At 47.3% G+C, this 14,336-nt stretch overlaps 1 protein-coding gene across 5 annotated transcripts in view; it reads right to left on the bottom strand.

Moving 5' to 3' along the window:
* The window catches only part of fhl3a (four and a half LIM domains 3a), a 148,903-nt gene that overhangs the window by 27,623 nt on the left and 106,944 nt on the right, over window positions 1-14,336 (bottom strand). For 3 of the 5 annotated variants that reach the window (XM_072501326.1, XM_072501341.1, XM_072501315.1), the window contains one exon: window positions 7,648-7,822. In XM_072501326.1, the coding sequence (XP_072357427.1) occupies window positions 7,648-7,803 (156 nt within the window). In that variant the 5' untranslated portion in view covers window positions 7,804-7,822. Of the gene's footprint in view, window positions 1-7,647; window positions 7,823-7,909; window positions 8,269-9,500; window positions 9,642-14,336 lie in introns of those variants that run through there. The other 2 variants (XM_072501321.1, XM_072501333.1) reach the window with 2 other exon arrangements.

The following is a 14,336-nucleotide window of genomic DNA, read 5'->3' as shown; positions in this document are numbered from 1 at the left end:
AGCTTTGTAGTGGAAGCAAAAAGTAGTTGCATTGCTAAATACAGTAAAGCAAATTAAGTTTCAATAGGTCAAGCAACTTTTCTTTTCTCCTTCATGGGTCAGAGGTGATGATGTCATTTGCTAACACAGCCTCGTCCACATTGCTGTCGTTTTCAAGCATCAATCATAGATCATAGAATTATCATAGAATTTACAGTGCAGAAGGAGGCCATTCGGCCCATCGAGTCTGCACCAGCTCTTGGAAAGAGTACCCTACCCAAGGTCAACACCTCCACCCTATCCCCATAACCCAGTAATCCCACCCAACACTAAGAGCAATTCTGGACACCAAGGGCAATTTATCATGGCCAATCCACCTAACCTGCACATCTTTGGACTGTGGGAGGAAACCGGAGCACCCGGAGGAAACCCACGCACACACGGGGAGGATATGCAGACTCCGCACAGACAGTGACCCAAGTCGGAATCGAACCTGGGACCCTGGAGCTGTGGAGCAATTGTGCTATCCACAATGCTACCGTGCTGCCCCGGTATCATGCTCAAAACAACTTCTAAAGACTTTACAGGAGTGCTTGCCCTTAAGTGGAACACAACTTTCGAGACAAGGAGCTGGATTCTTCGCCGGCGGGATGCTCCGTTTCGCCAGCAGGTGGGGGTTTCCCAACAGCGTGGGGCTGCCCTACAATAGGAAACCCCATTGACCAGCCGGCGTAACAGAGCATCCCGCTGGCAGGGTGAAGCAGAAATGTGGCGTGGCGGGACAGAGAATCCAACCCAAGTACTTTGGGCGGGATTCTCCACCCCCACGCCGACGTGGCCGCACCGTCGAGTTTCACGATGGCGCGGAACGGCCCCGGTCCCGACCGATTCAGGCCCTGACAATGGGCCAGTATCGGGGCCGCGTCATCCTCCCGCGCGAGGCCTTGTCGCCTGCGTAAAAGCGGCGCCGATTAGATGACGGGCCGGCGCCGCATAACAGGCGTCATCCGCGCATACGTGGTTGCCGTCCTGTTCAAACCCCCCCGCAAGAAGATGGGGGTCGGATCTTGCGGGGCGGCGGAAGGAAGGAGGTCCTCCTTCAGAGAGGACGGCCCAACGGTCGGTGGGCACCGATCGCGGGCCACCCCACATTGCAGGTACCCCCCGGTGCAGGATCCCCCCTCGCCCCCCCACAGGCCGCCCCCCCCCCCCCCCCCCCCCCAGCGTTCACGCACCGCCCACGACTGTAGCGACCAGGTGTGAACGGCACCGGGGGGAACCCGCCGTTTTGGCCTGGCCGTCCCATCCGGGCTTCAGAAACGCGGGGGTGCCGGAGAATCGCCATTTTCGGTGTCGCCGGCGATTCTCAGGCCCGCGAAACTCGACTGGGCCGTTCCTCCCGCGATTCTCCCAAGCGGCGGGGCGTCGGACCGGCGTCCCCGGAAATTTCGGCGCCCCAGGCAATTCTCCCAACCGGTGTGGGAATGGAGAATCGCGCCCACTGTGTTTCACAGAAAAATGGCTGATTTGAAGTTTTCCAATATTCATTTTCAGAATGATGGCATTGCTGGCCAAGTTGGCATTTATTGTCCATCTCTGATTAATTATTCAAACAATAGTCTTCATGAGACATGCACATTTACAATTAACCATAAATAAAGATGCCATAAAACAATGGCGTAGTGGTATTGTCACTGGACTAGCAATCCAGAGACCCAGAGTAAGATCTGGGGACACTGGTTCAAATCCCACCATAGCAGATGGTTAAATCTGAAGTCAATAAAAATCTGGAATTAAAAGTTTAATGATGATCATGAAGTGGCTGCCGTAAAATTTGACGAATACCCTTTCGGGAAGATAATCTGTTGTCCTTACCTGGTTTTGTCTACATGTGACTCCAGGTCCACACCAATGCAATTAGGGATGGGCAATAAATGCTGCCCCTCTACACCCCGTAAAAAAAAAAAAGGTAAAAAAAAAAAATAGTAAGCTTCCGGGTTGAATCGCTGGCCACTGGGAGGAGAAAGAATCATTGGAAGGAAAGGGGAAAGAAAGCATTTCTTGGTCCACTGATCGAATGTTCCTATGGATACTAGGCTTGTTTGATTTGATTTGTCACATGTACCGAAGTACAGTGAAAAATAATTTTCTCCGGCCGAGGGAACGTGCACAGTAGACAAAAGAATAATCGACAGAATACATTGACAAATGGTACATCGACAAACAGTGATTGGTTACAGTGTGGAACAAGGGGCCAAACAAAGCAAATACATGAGCAAGAGCAGCATAGGGCGTCGTGAATAGTGTTCTTACAGGGTACAGATCAGTCTGAGGGAAAGTCGTTGAGGAGTCTTGTAGCTGTGGGGAAGAAGCTGTTCCTTTGTCTGGATGTGCGGGTCTTCAGACTTCTGCCTGATGGAAGGGTCTGGAAGAAGGCAATGCCTGGGTGGGAGGGGTCTCTGATAATGCTGTCTGCCTTCCTGAGGCAGCGGGCGGTGGATACAGAATCAATATGGGGGTGGCAGATGCGTTGGGCTGAGTTCACCACACTCTGCAGTTTCTTGCGATCTTGGACCGAGCAGTTGCCATACCAGGCTGTGATGCAGCCGGATAGGATGCTCTCTATCGCACATCTGTAGAAGTTTGGAGAGTCGATGCAGACATGCCAAATTTCTTTAGCTTGCTATGGAAGTAGAAACGTTGTTGGGATTTCTTGACTATTGCATCAACGTGAGTGGACCAGGACAGACTATTGGGGATGATGACCCCCAGGAACTTAAAGCTATCGACCATCTCCACTTCGGAGCCATTGATGCAGATGGAAGTGTGTGTCGTGCTACGTTTCCTTAAGTCGATGATCCTTGGTCTTTCCAACATTTAGAGAGGTTGTTTTCAGTACACCATACAACCAAGTGATTTATCTCCCTCCTGTAGTCTGATTCATCATTGTTTGAGATACGGCCACACCACAATCGTATCATCTGCAAACTTAAAAATTGAGTTGGAGTTAAATCTTGCCACACAGTCATGTGTGAATAGGGAGTACAGTAGAGGACTGAGCACACATCCTTGCAGGGTCCCGGTGCTGAGGACTATTGTGGAGGAGGTGCTGTTGCCTATCCTGACAGATTGCGGTCGGTTGGTGAGGAAGTCGAGGATCCAGCTGCACAGGGAGGGGTCAAGTCCAAGATTGCAGAGTTTGGTTATTAGTCTTGTCGGGATAATGGTGTTGAAGGCGGAGCTGTAGTCAATGAACAGCTTGTCTATGGTCAAATAGCCTGATCCCTTTTATAACTAGGATCACTCATGGTAGAATGGCATGACTGCCCAATGGACCAATTAGTCTCTCCAGGAGGAGAGAGTGGGGTACATGGTGGGAATCACATTTGAAAACTTTCCAATTAAAGAAAGGTCTCCTCATGTTGACTTCAACTTTTGTTGACAAATTTCACGATGTGGAAACCAACACATTTTCTCACTGTGATGCTGTCAATGATGCTGATGACCTCGCTGACGTAATTAATTGGCACCATCAATTCTGAAGAAAATCTTCACTCTCAGACTTGTTTTCACTGCACAGATTAACTGATAAGGAGAAAATTGATGCGAGTAATTCAGTAATGGAGGGCTGTTCACTGCATTAAATACAAGCGGTCTTCGAAGTCCTGACTTTTGCTTTAAAATAAATACTCTTAAAAGGTTGCCTGGCATCATACCATCAAGATGAAATATTCCTCAGGGGAAACAAGGAAAATGAGCCACGCTCCCCAAATCCTCTCACGAAACAAATTAAAATTGCTAAATGTTTGGGAAAGCATTCAAAGAGCAACATTTGAAGAGAAGAAACTGAACATACAGACAGGCGCTGCCAATGTAAACACAAAACCATTTGTTTACTGGAAGCTTGGAGCAGGGTTGTGTCAATATAACAAATATGTAAATCTTAAAATGATTAACTACCTGACTCTGTAAAACTAGGATCAAGGCACACAACGGTACTCTGTGCTGTGGTAATGTACTTACAGAATGCAGGTCTGGGAAAGTCAATAAAACATATTCGCAGACTGGACAGTGCTCTAGACTTGCTCATTTTCTACAGGAACTAATTTCCTACTCGAGGAAATCATCTATTAATATTTGAGGAAATGCAACAGAAGCATATTAAAGCTACTGATTTTGGAAAGATGCAAGAACTATGAGCCACATGAATATACACATGGAAGTTACAATGCTAAAAAACAGCACATGGGTGACATGGTGGCAGAGTGGTTAGTACTGCTGCCTCACAGCGCCAGAGACCTGGGTTCAATCAATTCCAGCCTTGGGTGACTGTGCAGTTTGTACTTTCTCCCCTTGTCTGTGTGGGTTTCCTCCGGGTGCTCTGGTTTCCTCCCACAGTCCAAAGAAATGCAGGTTAGGTGGATTGGTCATGCTAAATTGCCCCTTACTTTCCAAAGATATATAGGTTAGTTGGGGTTCTGGGGTTACGGGGATAGAGCGGGGGAGTGGATATAGGCCTAGGTAGGGTGCTCTTTCAGAGGGTCGATGCAGAAGTGATGGGCCGAATGGCCTCCTTCTGCATGATAGGAATTCTATGGTTCTATGGACATTCGGCAAAACAAGCCTGTGTTGGGATTTACTGCCCATGTGAGCACAGTCCTTGCATTGCAATTTTGAATGCAGTCTAAGCTCTTCAAGACGATGAGACCCATCAAAGACAGTGAACTTTGGGTAGGACGGGCTGGAGGTTGGGCCCAGCCTTGGACCTGTGTAGATCCCAACCTGGAGGACTGAGGCCAATAAGTCATGAAGCCTTGGGTCTCATCAACATTTTACATACAAATTGCTTGTTGCCCGATACACATCTACAAGGAACTTGAATGTTTGAACAGCACAAATATTAGGTTGCTTAAATGTCAAGGTCAGAGCTGAGGATTTGGAGTGGGATATTTGTAACAACTGTGGAATCAGGGGTGCACTTTAAAATCATTTGTTCAAAATTGGCTTTAGTTGGCAGCTAAATGGAAAGTTGCAACAATAAAGAGGGGTGGAGGCGAGTGATGGTGTAGCCACCTAAATTGGCCAACTCCCAATTCAAAATGGCGAACGGCAAAGGCTGATGGGAAAGTCAGCCAACAAGACAAAAACCAGCAGCTGCAGGTTTGCTGTGTATTTACCTCTGCAAAAACCAGACAACATCGATACCAGCGACCATCAGCATAACAAAGTAACAGCTACCTGCATACTGATGAGCAATCCCCGGGAACAATAAGTAACATTTCTGACGCACAAAGCAAAGCCAGACTCCTCGGCGCCAGCAGGAGCCAACACAAAGGAGGTGAACGAGCACCTCACGACAGCCCATCGATCAGGGAACCGCTCCAGTATTGGAGAAAATCGAACCAAGCGATTGGGACAAAGTCCAATCACTTGGGACCAGGTACAGGGTCTGCCCCGAAAGGTGGGAAGCCCCTGGGGACTATAAGAGTTGAGCCCCAAGTTCAAATCGCGCTCTTCACTCTTCAGCAGCTCCTCTTTAGCTCTTCTTCCTGCCCGGGTCACCTAGCAACACGAACCAACATTGACTGTGACCGGTGCAGTGAAGACCGACAATTGTAAGTCTTAATTCAACACTCGCTACGAGATAGGCGCTCCTAGCTACCAATCCGCACCAACTTCGAACCCGCAGGCTCAGAACCCGAACGAAAGGCCATTTGTTCCCCTGACCTGGTGGGCCAGTCCAAAGTTAAGTATAGGCCTGTTAGTTGTAGAAGTAGCTTAGACGTAGAATTTGTGCATGAGTAGCGATTACTGTGTATAATAAATGTGCTTTGATTTAAATCTTACTAATCAGTGTATTGGGTTATTGATCATTACTCGGACTTGAACCTCGTGGCGGTATCATAAGGATACCTGGCGACTCGAGAGAAAAGGTAATAAAACAGAGCAATTGAACCAAGGAGAAAATCAGCAACAATGGATGCACGTGCTCCCATTCGCCATTGAACGTTTTCTCCAGAGCAAACAGTAGTGTGAACCAAATGGAAATAAGTTCTTTCCCAAATTCTTGTCCCTTTATTTTCCCTCACTGCATCCTGGGCAGGATTCTCTGATCCTGAGGCTAAGTGTTGACACCGTCGTAAACGCCATTGCGTTTCTTGACGGCATCAAAATGGCCTCAGGAGCACGACGGCATCAACATGGCCTCAGGAGCAGCGATTCTGACCCCTAGAGGGGGCCAGCACAGCACTGGAGCGACCCATGCCGCTCCAGCTGCCGCTCCCCACCGTCAGATGGGCACAGTGGGTCTGCGCATGCGCAGTGGGACCGGCGCCAATGCGCGCATGCACAGTGACTCCCTTCTCCGCGTCGGCCCTGTCGCAACATGGCGTAGGGCTACAGGAGCCAGCGCGGAACAAAAGAGGCCCCTGTAGCCCTACGCCATATTGCGTCGGGGCCGGCGCGGAACAAAAGAGGCCCCCAGTCCGAGGGGACGGCCCGCCGATCGGTAGGCCCCGATCGCGGGCCATGCCAAAGTGGTGGCCACCCCCGGGGTCGGACCCCTCTCCCCCTCCACCAGGCCGTCCCCGGATGCATGCATGCCGAGGTCCCGCTGGGTAAGACCAGGTGTGAAAGGCGCCTGCGGGATTCGGGTTTTTTTGCGTGGCCCCTCGGCCCATCCTGAGTGGAGAATTGCCGGGGGGGGGGGGGGGGGGGGGGACCAGTGCCACGCCAACCCCGCTGGCCCAGCCTGGGCTGAGAGAATACCACCCCAGATTCCCAGCCCTCCAATAGTACACTGGCGCAAAGGACAATTTTGTAAAGAATCTTAGCGGCACAAAAGAGACAAATAGCTAGGGCAATGATGGGTTACCTAGGCTAGTGAGTAGGCCTCCTTCATCTGTCTGGACCGTAAGTCAGGCTTGTTCACTAACCATGGCACCATGAATAAGAACACATGTAATGCACGTCAAACTTTTCATAATGAGTTATAGAATACTTAAATTATTTGTATGTAATAGAATAGTCGTCAAATTCAATAAAGGTAAAAACAAAATAAATATATACACTTGGATGCAGAGGGAGCGCACAGCTCTCACGGTCCATGTTGTGTGCAATTAGCACGCAGCTAATTTCATTCGCCCTTGCTTTGTGCGCGTATCACTTCAGTCGTACCGGTAGGAGAAAAACTACGCAGACGGAAATCAGTGGAATGTGGCAACTCTGCACATGGACAATGATCAACAAAATGTCACTCTGTATTTTGCATTCGCATCACCGATCCCGCACACAGTTAGTGCAGGCTCTCTAAGTTTGGAGAAAAGCCAATTGAGCACGAGGTAATAGAAGAAACAAGTTGCGGGATATATAAATAGTGCACAAATTTGGCTCCACATTCACCTGAAAGTTCTGAAAATGGTTGAACTGGCACGTTAACAGCTGCTATGGGAAGATATGCAAACTGCCTAGTAACATAACTTGATTGTTTCTGCAACAGGAGAGTCTCAGACTCAAGATAGATTGAAGAATGAGGTATTTCCCCAATGTTTGTGGCTTAGGTTTGACTAACTGGCCGATGCTTTTCACATCACAATAATAGTTGGGTGAGTGTGGTACGTTAATAGCAAAATTAATACATTTTAAACATGTTCAAGTCACTGTACTTACCCTAGCTTCATGTCCAATCAGCTCTTTGCACTCGTCACATGTATTTGCAAACCGGGAGTCATAACACGGGATACAGTAGGGGCTGTCTTCAGATAGGATGTACTTCCTGCCATACAGGGATTCTTTGCAGTGGTCACAATCAAAGCGTTCACTCATCTTATATGGTCAGCTGTCACTGTGCAGAGAAATAAGGGAAAGTCTTTAATCAAACATTAATTGATAAGTGCAATGAACGGCATTTGTTTATTTTGAGCAAACTTACTTTGGTGTAGAGCACTTTGCATCTGGCAAGAGTGATGGAAGAACTAACTGGAAATTACTCAATACCTTTTCCCCCTCCCTCCCAGTGAACTGGAAATTCTAAGGGCAGCTATGGGGCTGCCGCTAGCAATTGGTCTCCTCCCCTCCCTTACTCTCCCTACTTCTCCGACTGACTCATTCCAGTGCATAATTCTTATTCAGCTTGCCAAAGTAATCATTCATCGTGGGTGAACCCAGACCGAGTCCTAACACCCTGTTCAACCTTGAAGCACAACAGAGAGGAGCCTAGCCCTATACTTTCCTGATGCCCATGAAACAAGAATCATTAGAAAGAGGAGCAGAAACCTCTTCCTCTTTATGCAAGAGCAACAAAAGCAATTGGAGCGTGGTATAGTGACTCCTCCAGCCGACCTCCGTCAACTCAACTGATGCAGAGATCAAACCTTGGTCCTCACTGATTCTATATAGCTCAACATCACACAGCTACACAGCCTTCATTTATTGTGCCAGCTGGACAGCTGCTAATTGTTATCCTGAGGCAGGTTAGAACAAGCGGAACCTTTTTACACATATGGTTTTGCTTCTCATTTCCCCAATCTGAAGCCTGTTAAAAGCCTTTCGAGAATTTCACCATTTCCCACTGTGGTTAGAGCCGCATGTGCCAAGTTTCAGTGAACAGTGGGACGGTGAAGCTGAAAACAACCAGTTAAAATGACAACCTCGCTCTCTAGTCAGGGGCATTGGTCTATGATTTGTTTTTTAAAAAAAGCTTGAGAAAACGAAAAACGTGAACAGGATTGTTGAGGGTGCCTGGCAGTTCAGTCAAACAGGACTTCAAATCGCATTGAAATAATGGGCCGATCGTTTCCTTTGAAACTTAGTTCACAGGGGAGTGTTCTGCTTGTAAGTACACAAGGAAATCTGGAAACCTCCTGTTTAGGACTTAGCATTGACTTGAGCAGCCTGGAAGCAAATTCCAACACTGTTATTGTATATGTTAAGATTGCCTTAACACTTGCTTTAATAGTGTCTTTGGTTCCCACAATTTGGAAATAATCACACTTTGAACTCAAAATGCTAGAGTTTCATTTGAGTGTATTTCTTGTTATTTTCCACGTGGCTGCTGGACTGCAAGACTGATACATTGTTACTCTGTACACGGTTGCAGCAGTGAAATGTGGCATCCAGGACGTATATTCGCAGAATAATGAGTTCTGAGCTTCGTTTTTATGAATAATATAACAGATAGGTTACTGTTGAGTTGGAGTTGAACGCAATCAAAGCAATACAGCTAATCGTGACAAACTAAAATAAATCGGCTTTAAATCATAAGTTGTAAAAATGCTGAAACGCCCCCACATCATTTCTTTATTCTCTGAAGATTGTCTTTTGGAACTTTCGGTATACAAAAACGCTACTTCTGCAGGTTTTTTACTGTCGAAACATTATGCAGGATACAAAACTATTGCAAACAACACGTCCAAAATCCTAGTGTTCTGAATAAAAATAAGTTGTGATTAAGGTAACAAATTGTTACCAGACTCCTAAAAATCAGCATGAGAAAATGCAAAGCAAACAAGGTTAGGACTCACGAGAAGCGACTCCAACAAGTAGCCACAGCTGCCAGCAGGATTAGTACTGACAGGCTAAGAAGGGTACACAGCATCTACGTTGCTCTCACACCAAATGCCACAGTTAACAGACTCGTTTAGGCAGGAGGATGACTTATCACAAGAATATGTAACACATGGGCTATTAAGGCAGCATGCTGTTAATTTGAATCTCCATCTCACTATGTCTATGCAAACCCCTGCAGCTCACTGAATAAAGAAAGGTCTATTAGTACTGACAGATAGATTAAAAACTGGTGAAAAATCAAAGCTGCTTGTATTAAACTGTCAGTTAAGTAAAATATGAAAACAGCTGAAAGCCGTAAGTATCAGCGTTTGACTTGTGAAAAGATACAGCGAATACTGTTTAACAGTAGCGAGATAGGATGGCATTCTCTTGAATGCAACATGCATTATTTATGACCCTTTTGAAGAAAGCATCCATCATAGAATCCCTGCAGTGCAGAAGGCCATTCGGCCCATCAAGTCTGTACCAACCCTCCAAAAGAGCACCCCATCTAGGCCCAATCCCTATAACCCCACCCAACCTTTCGACACTAAGGGGCAATTTAGCACGGCCAATCTACCTAACCTGCACATTTTTAGACTGTGGGAGGAAACCGGAGCACCTGGAGGACTCAGACACGGGGAGAACGTGGAAACTCCACATAGATAGTCAGCTGAAGTCAGAATGGAACCTGGGCCCTTGGTGCTGTGAGATAGCAGTGCTAACCACTGTGCCACCTTCCTGCCCCAATGTAGAATACCAACAGCACAACTATTTTGCATATTTCAAGGTTTACTTTACAGAGAATTCCACTGCACAATAAACATAACATATTGGGCGGGTTTCTCTGTCCCGCTACACCAGATTTCTGGTGCGGCACCTCGTCGGGATTCTCCGATTCGCCGACTGGTCAATGGGGTTTCCCATTGTGGGGCAGCCCTTCCCCATCCGGAAATCCCTGGGCTGCCGGCAAAACGGAGACTCCCAACGGCAGAGAATTAGCCCAATGTATTTTTATTACACTGTGCACCATTTGCTGCCATCATGGTACCTGTAATATGTTTCCCCATATACACATGTTGTGTAACTGTTCATTGAGTGTAACACTGGACATTTCGATTCACTGAAGGAATGAAACCTGTAATAACTTGTCACTTTGAATATATTTCATTCCATTCACCGTACTGTAGCTGAAACCAATTACTTGATTAATCGATTACATCTAATTAATGAAATTTACAAGTGCCGGATTTAGCTAGCTGCATGTTTGATAGACTGACCTCATGGCTGGAGTGAGATTTTGGCTTTGTACTACCATTGCCATCTCTGACTCAGTTGGTGCAGCATTTGAATACAACTCCATACAGCTTTGATAAATGAAATTCTGGTTCTGGACTTTCTACTAGAGTTAACAAATAATGGGAAACTCATGTCTGACTGTCGGAGCCCAGAGAACCTTCTTGCCATCTAGGACCAGCTACCATATCCTATCCTCTGGTATAAAAATGATTTTGCCCACTGAAGGAACATTCATGCCATGGGTTGCCAGTCTGTTCATCAGCCTGCAAATACTTTTGCTACATCATGCTATTCTCAACGTGAAAGGTGCAAAAATAAGAAAACAACTAATATACATTTTTTTCTGGTCAGCTGTGTACCTAAAATGAGCAAAAATATGCTATATCTGGCTAAGTTAGAAAATAAATTGATACGGGTAGATACTGTCTTCCTGCAGTGTTACAATTATCCCCAAGTCGAGAAGTCTTGGGTTGGTAAAGGCAAACCTTTGGAGCCTCTAAGTCTGTGTACTGATATTGCAGGAGATGAAACACCCAAGTCAGTGATGGGCAACCCGGACTAGTGAGTGGGCCACTCATCTTAGTGGGACATCAGATTGAAATAGTGCTTGTTCACTAACTTGAATATGATTAAATATATTTCATACAGACAAAGTAACAAGTTATAGAAAAGGCTTAATCATTCAAATATCAATAGAACTGTGAGCAACCTTTGAGCAGTAAAAACTGAAGAAATATTTACACTTTGGATGCAGAGGGAGCCCACGGCTCTTACAATGTAATGAGCACTCAGCACGCACCTTACTTCATCTGTGGCAATTCTGTGCGCTGGCAATGGCCACCAAAATGTCTTGTGAGCCACGCTCAGAATCCTGATGGGCCGCATGTGGCTCCAGGTTGCCTATCACTTGAGCTAGATGCATAAAGCCAACCATCACAAGCTCTAATAAACGGCTCACAGCATCCCTACCCTGTGGACATTCAAGTGTAATGTTATCTGAACTAGTGCTGGAAGGATTCCAGCTCCCAGTGTCAAATCTACCCGCACACCCAAGAATTAAATTATGAGGAGATATTTCACAAACCAGGATTGTATTCCCTGGAATTTTGAAGGCCTGGGGTTAATATGATTGAAGTTTTCAAGGTAAAGGGGGAACTGCTGGGCTGGATGGAGGGAAAATGCTTGGGGAGCCTTGAACTTGGGGGCATACTCTGAAAATGAGGCCCAGACCTTCCAGGAATGAAGGTAAGAAATACTTCTCCCACACAGAGTTGAGAAGTTTGGAACTCTCACAGCAATTAAAACTAGATCATTTGTTCATTCCAATTGGAGACTGTTAAGAGTTTTGTTAAGGTTAATTAGGTCAAAGTAATCAGTCATAGTCCACAAAAGACATGGGCTTCCTTCTCAATTAGAGAGGGACAACTGGTTATGTACAGCTTGAGGGTACCACTTCACAAATGAGAGGCAAGGGAAGGAAACATGTAGACTATTACCCACAGTGGGCTGGATTCTCCAGTTCCTCAGCCTCGCGTTTCACAGTGGCGCACCATTCGCTGACAGCGGATTCCCTCTTCCTGCCGCTTGTCAACAGGATTTCCCATTGAGGCCGCCCCACCCCGCTGGGAAACCTGCGGATGGGGGTGCGTTGCCGGCGGGAACAGAGAATTCCAATAGCCAGAGAATTCCGGCCATGGGGCTGGATTCTCTGTCCCACCAGATTTTGGTTTCAGCACACCGGCGGGATGCTCCATTTCACTGGCTGGTCAATAGGGTTTCCCATTGTGGGGCAGCCCCACACAGTCGGGAAATCCCCAAGCTGCTGGCAAAACGTGGCATGCCGACGGCGGAGAATCCAGTCCATGATCTTCATGTGGTGTTCGCACATAAGCTTGACGTTCAGGAAGCAGAACTGCTTGCTGTTGATATAGGGAACTCCTAGATGGCCTGGTGAGTGCAAGGCGGCATGCGTACCATCTATTACCCCAGGACCGGAGGTATCCTGACGATGGCAGAGAAACTTGCTGCCTGGCATCTTGTTGGGCCTGGTCCATGTCATGTTTATATAATTCAATGCCCAGGAAAAAAGGACATCCGTGACCTCATGGATGCACTTGTGGGCTGTAACTTGTGACCCACACAGGTCCCCGCTGAAGCCCTGGAATGATCCTGAGGCATATACGTTCAAGGCTGTGGTGACCTTCATGGCCACCGGGGGCAGATGTCCCCCTCCTCCATGTGGTACCAAATCATCAAGGACACGGCACATGCTATCCGTCATTTGTTCAAAAGACCAGCAACGTCCGTACACCTTGGGCCATCTTCAGCCTCCCCCTCTGGGCCCCTTCCTGGCCTGATGAGCCCTGCACATGGGCCTCTAATGACGCTGCTGCTTCTGCCACCTCCTCTGGTGTCTGGCCAGCAGCACCACGAGGGCAGCTTCCGTGAGGTCCAAGTTATCATACATTCTGTGTGATATCTGTAGGGAAATGGGTAGATATCTGTAGGGAATTGGGTAGAGTGTGAGACAGGAAACCATTGGCGTCTTCCTCCCCGACACTTTCCATTCCCCCATTGCTACTCCCCACTCCACATCCTCTGCCATCCAACCTGTGCTGCCCACGCACCCCTGACTGCAGTGAGGGCCCCTGCTCACCGGACCACACACCATGTACCCCACACACCCACACAAACATTACCTGGATCGGGTGCTGGTCTCACCCTTTGGTCGCTGATATGTCTCTGGAGCTGGGGTCTAGCCCCTGGGTGTTCGGATGTTGGCTGCTGCATCTGTGGTGGTGCCTCCCGCATTCAGCTGCGTTGGCAGAAATCTCCACAGTCAGTGGGGGTTACGGGTGGTTGGTGGGGCTGCCGGGCATTATATTGTGCCCAAAACCTCTCCACATCTCCCTTTTGGTTCATTTGCAAAGATAATGTCCTCTGGTTACTAGCCCGCCTGTCAAGGGAACTAGTTTCTCTTTACTTACTCTCTCAAAACGGTTTACGGTCTTGCCAGACTTCAGATTTACAGACTTCAGCCTTGACAAAGTCATCGGGACTCGGAACGTTAGCTCTTTTCTCTCCCTACAGATGCTGCCAGACCTGCTGAGATTTTCCAGCATTTTCTCTTTTGTTTGAGATTTACACCTCGATTTTAAGGCACGTCAATTCTAAAGAGAAGCACAGCTAAACTAAAAGAAAAATGAGTAAATGTTCATTTTACATCTAGGTTTGGTTTATCGTTAGCTGGACAAACCAGCTGTCAGGCTGATGCAATGGGCTTCGGAAAGGAAACAAAATCAGCCAACCTTCCCCTTCGAATTATAATCCAATGACCCCTGCTGAACACCAATCTGAGACAGGACAAACATTGACTGTGATGCTCGCCAATATTCACCAACCTGGTTCAATTACTTGCTAAGGCACCAAAGGTCTCTGTCACCCATGGAACTACAGCCCAGGAGGAGACAATGCCTTCAGGAGATGAGAGAAAACAAATATTAATCTGTATT

Source organism: Scyliorhinus torazame, chromosome 1, assembly GCF_047496885.1.
Source record: "Scyliorhinus torazame isolate Kashiwa2021f chromosome 1, sScyTor2.1, whole genome shotgun sequence".
NCBI classification, from domain to species: Eukaryota; Metazoa; Chordata; class Chondrichthyes; order Carcharhiniformes; family Scyliorhinidae; genus Scyliorhinus; species Scyliorhinus torazame.
The sequence above is the reverse complement of the archived record's forward strand: the minus strand, read 5'-3'. Positions and strand labels throughout refer to the sequence as shown.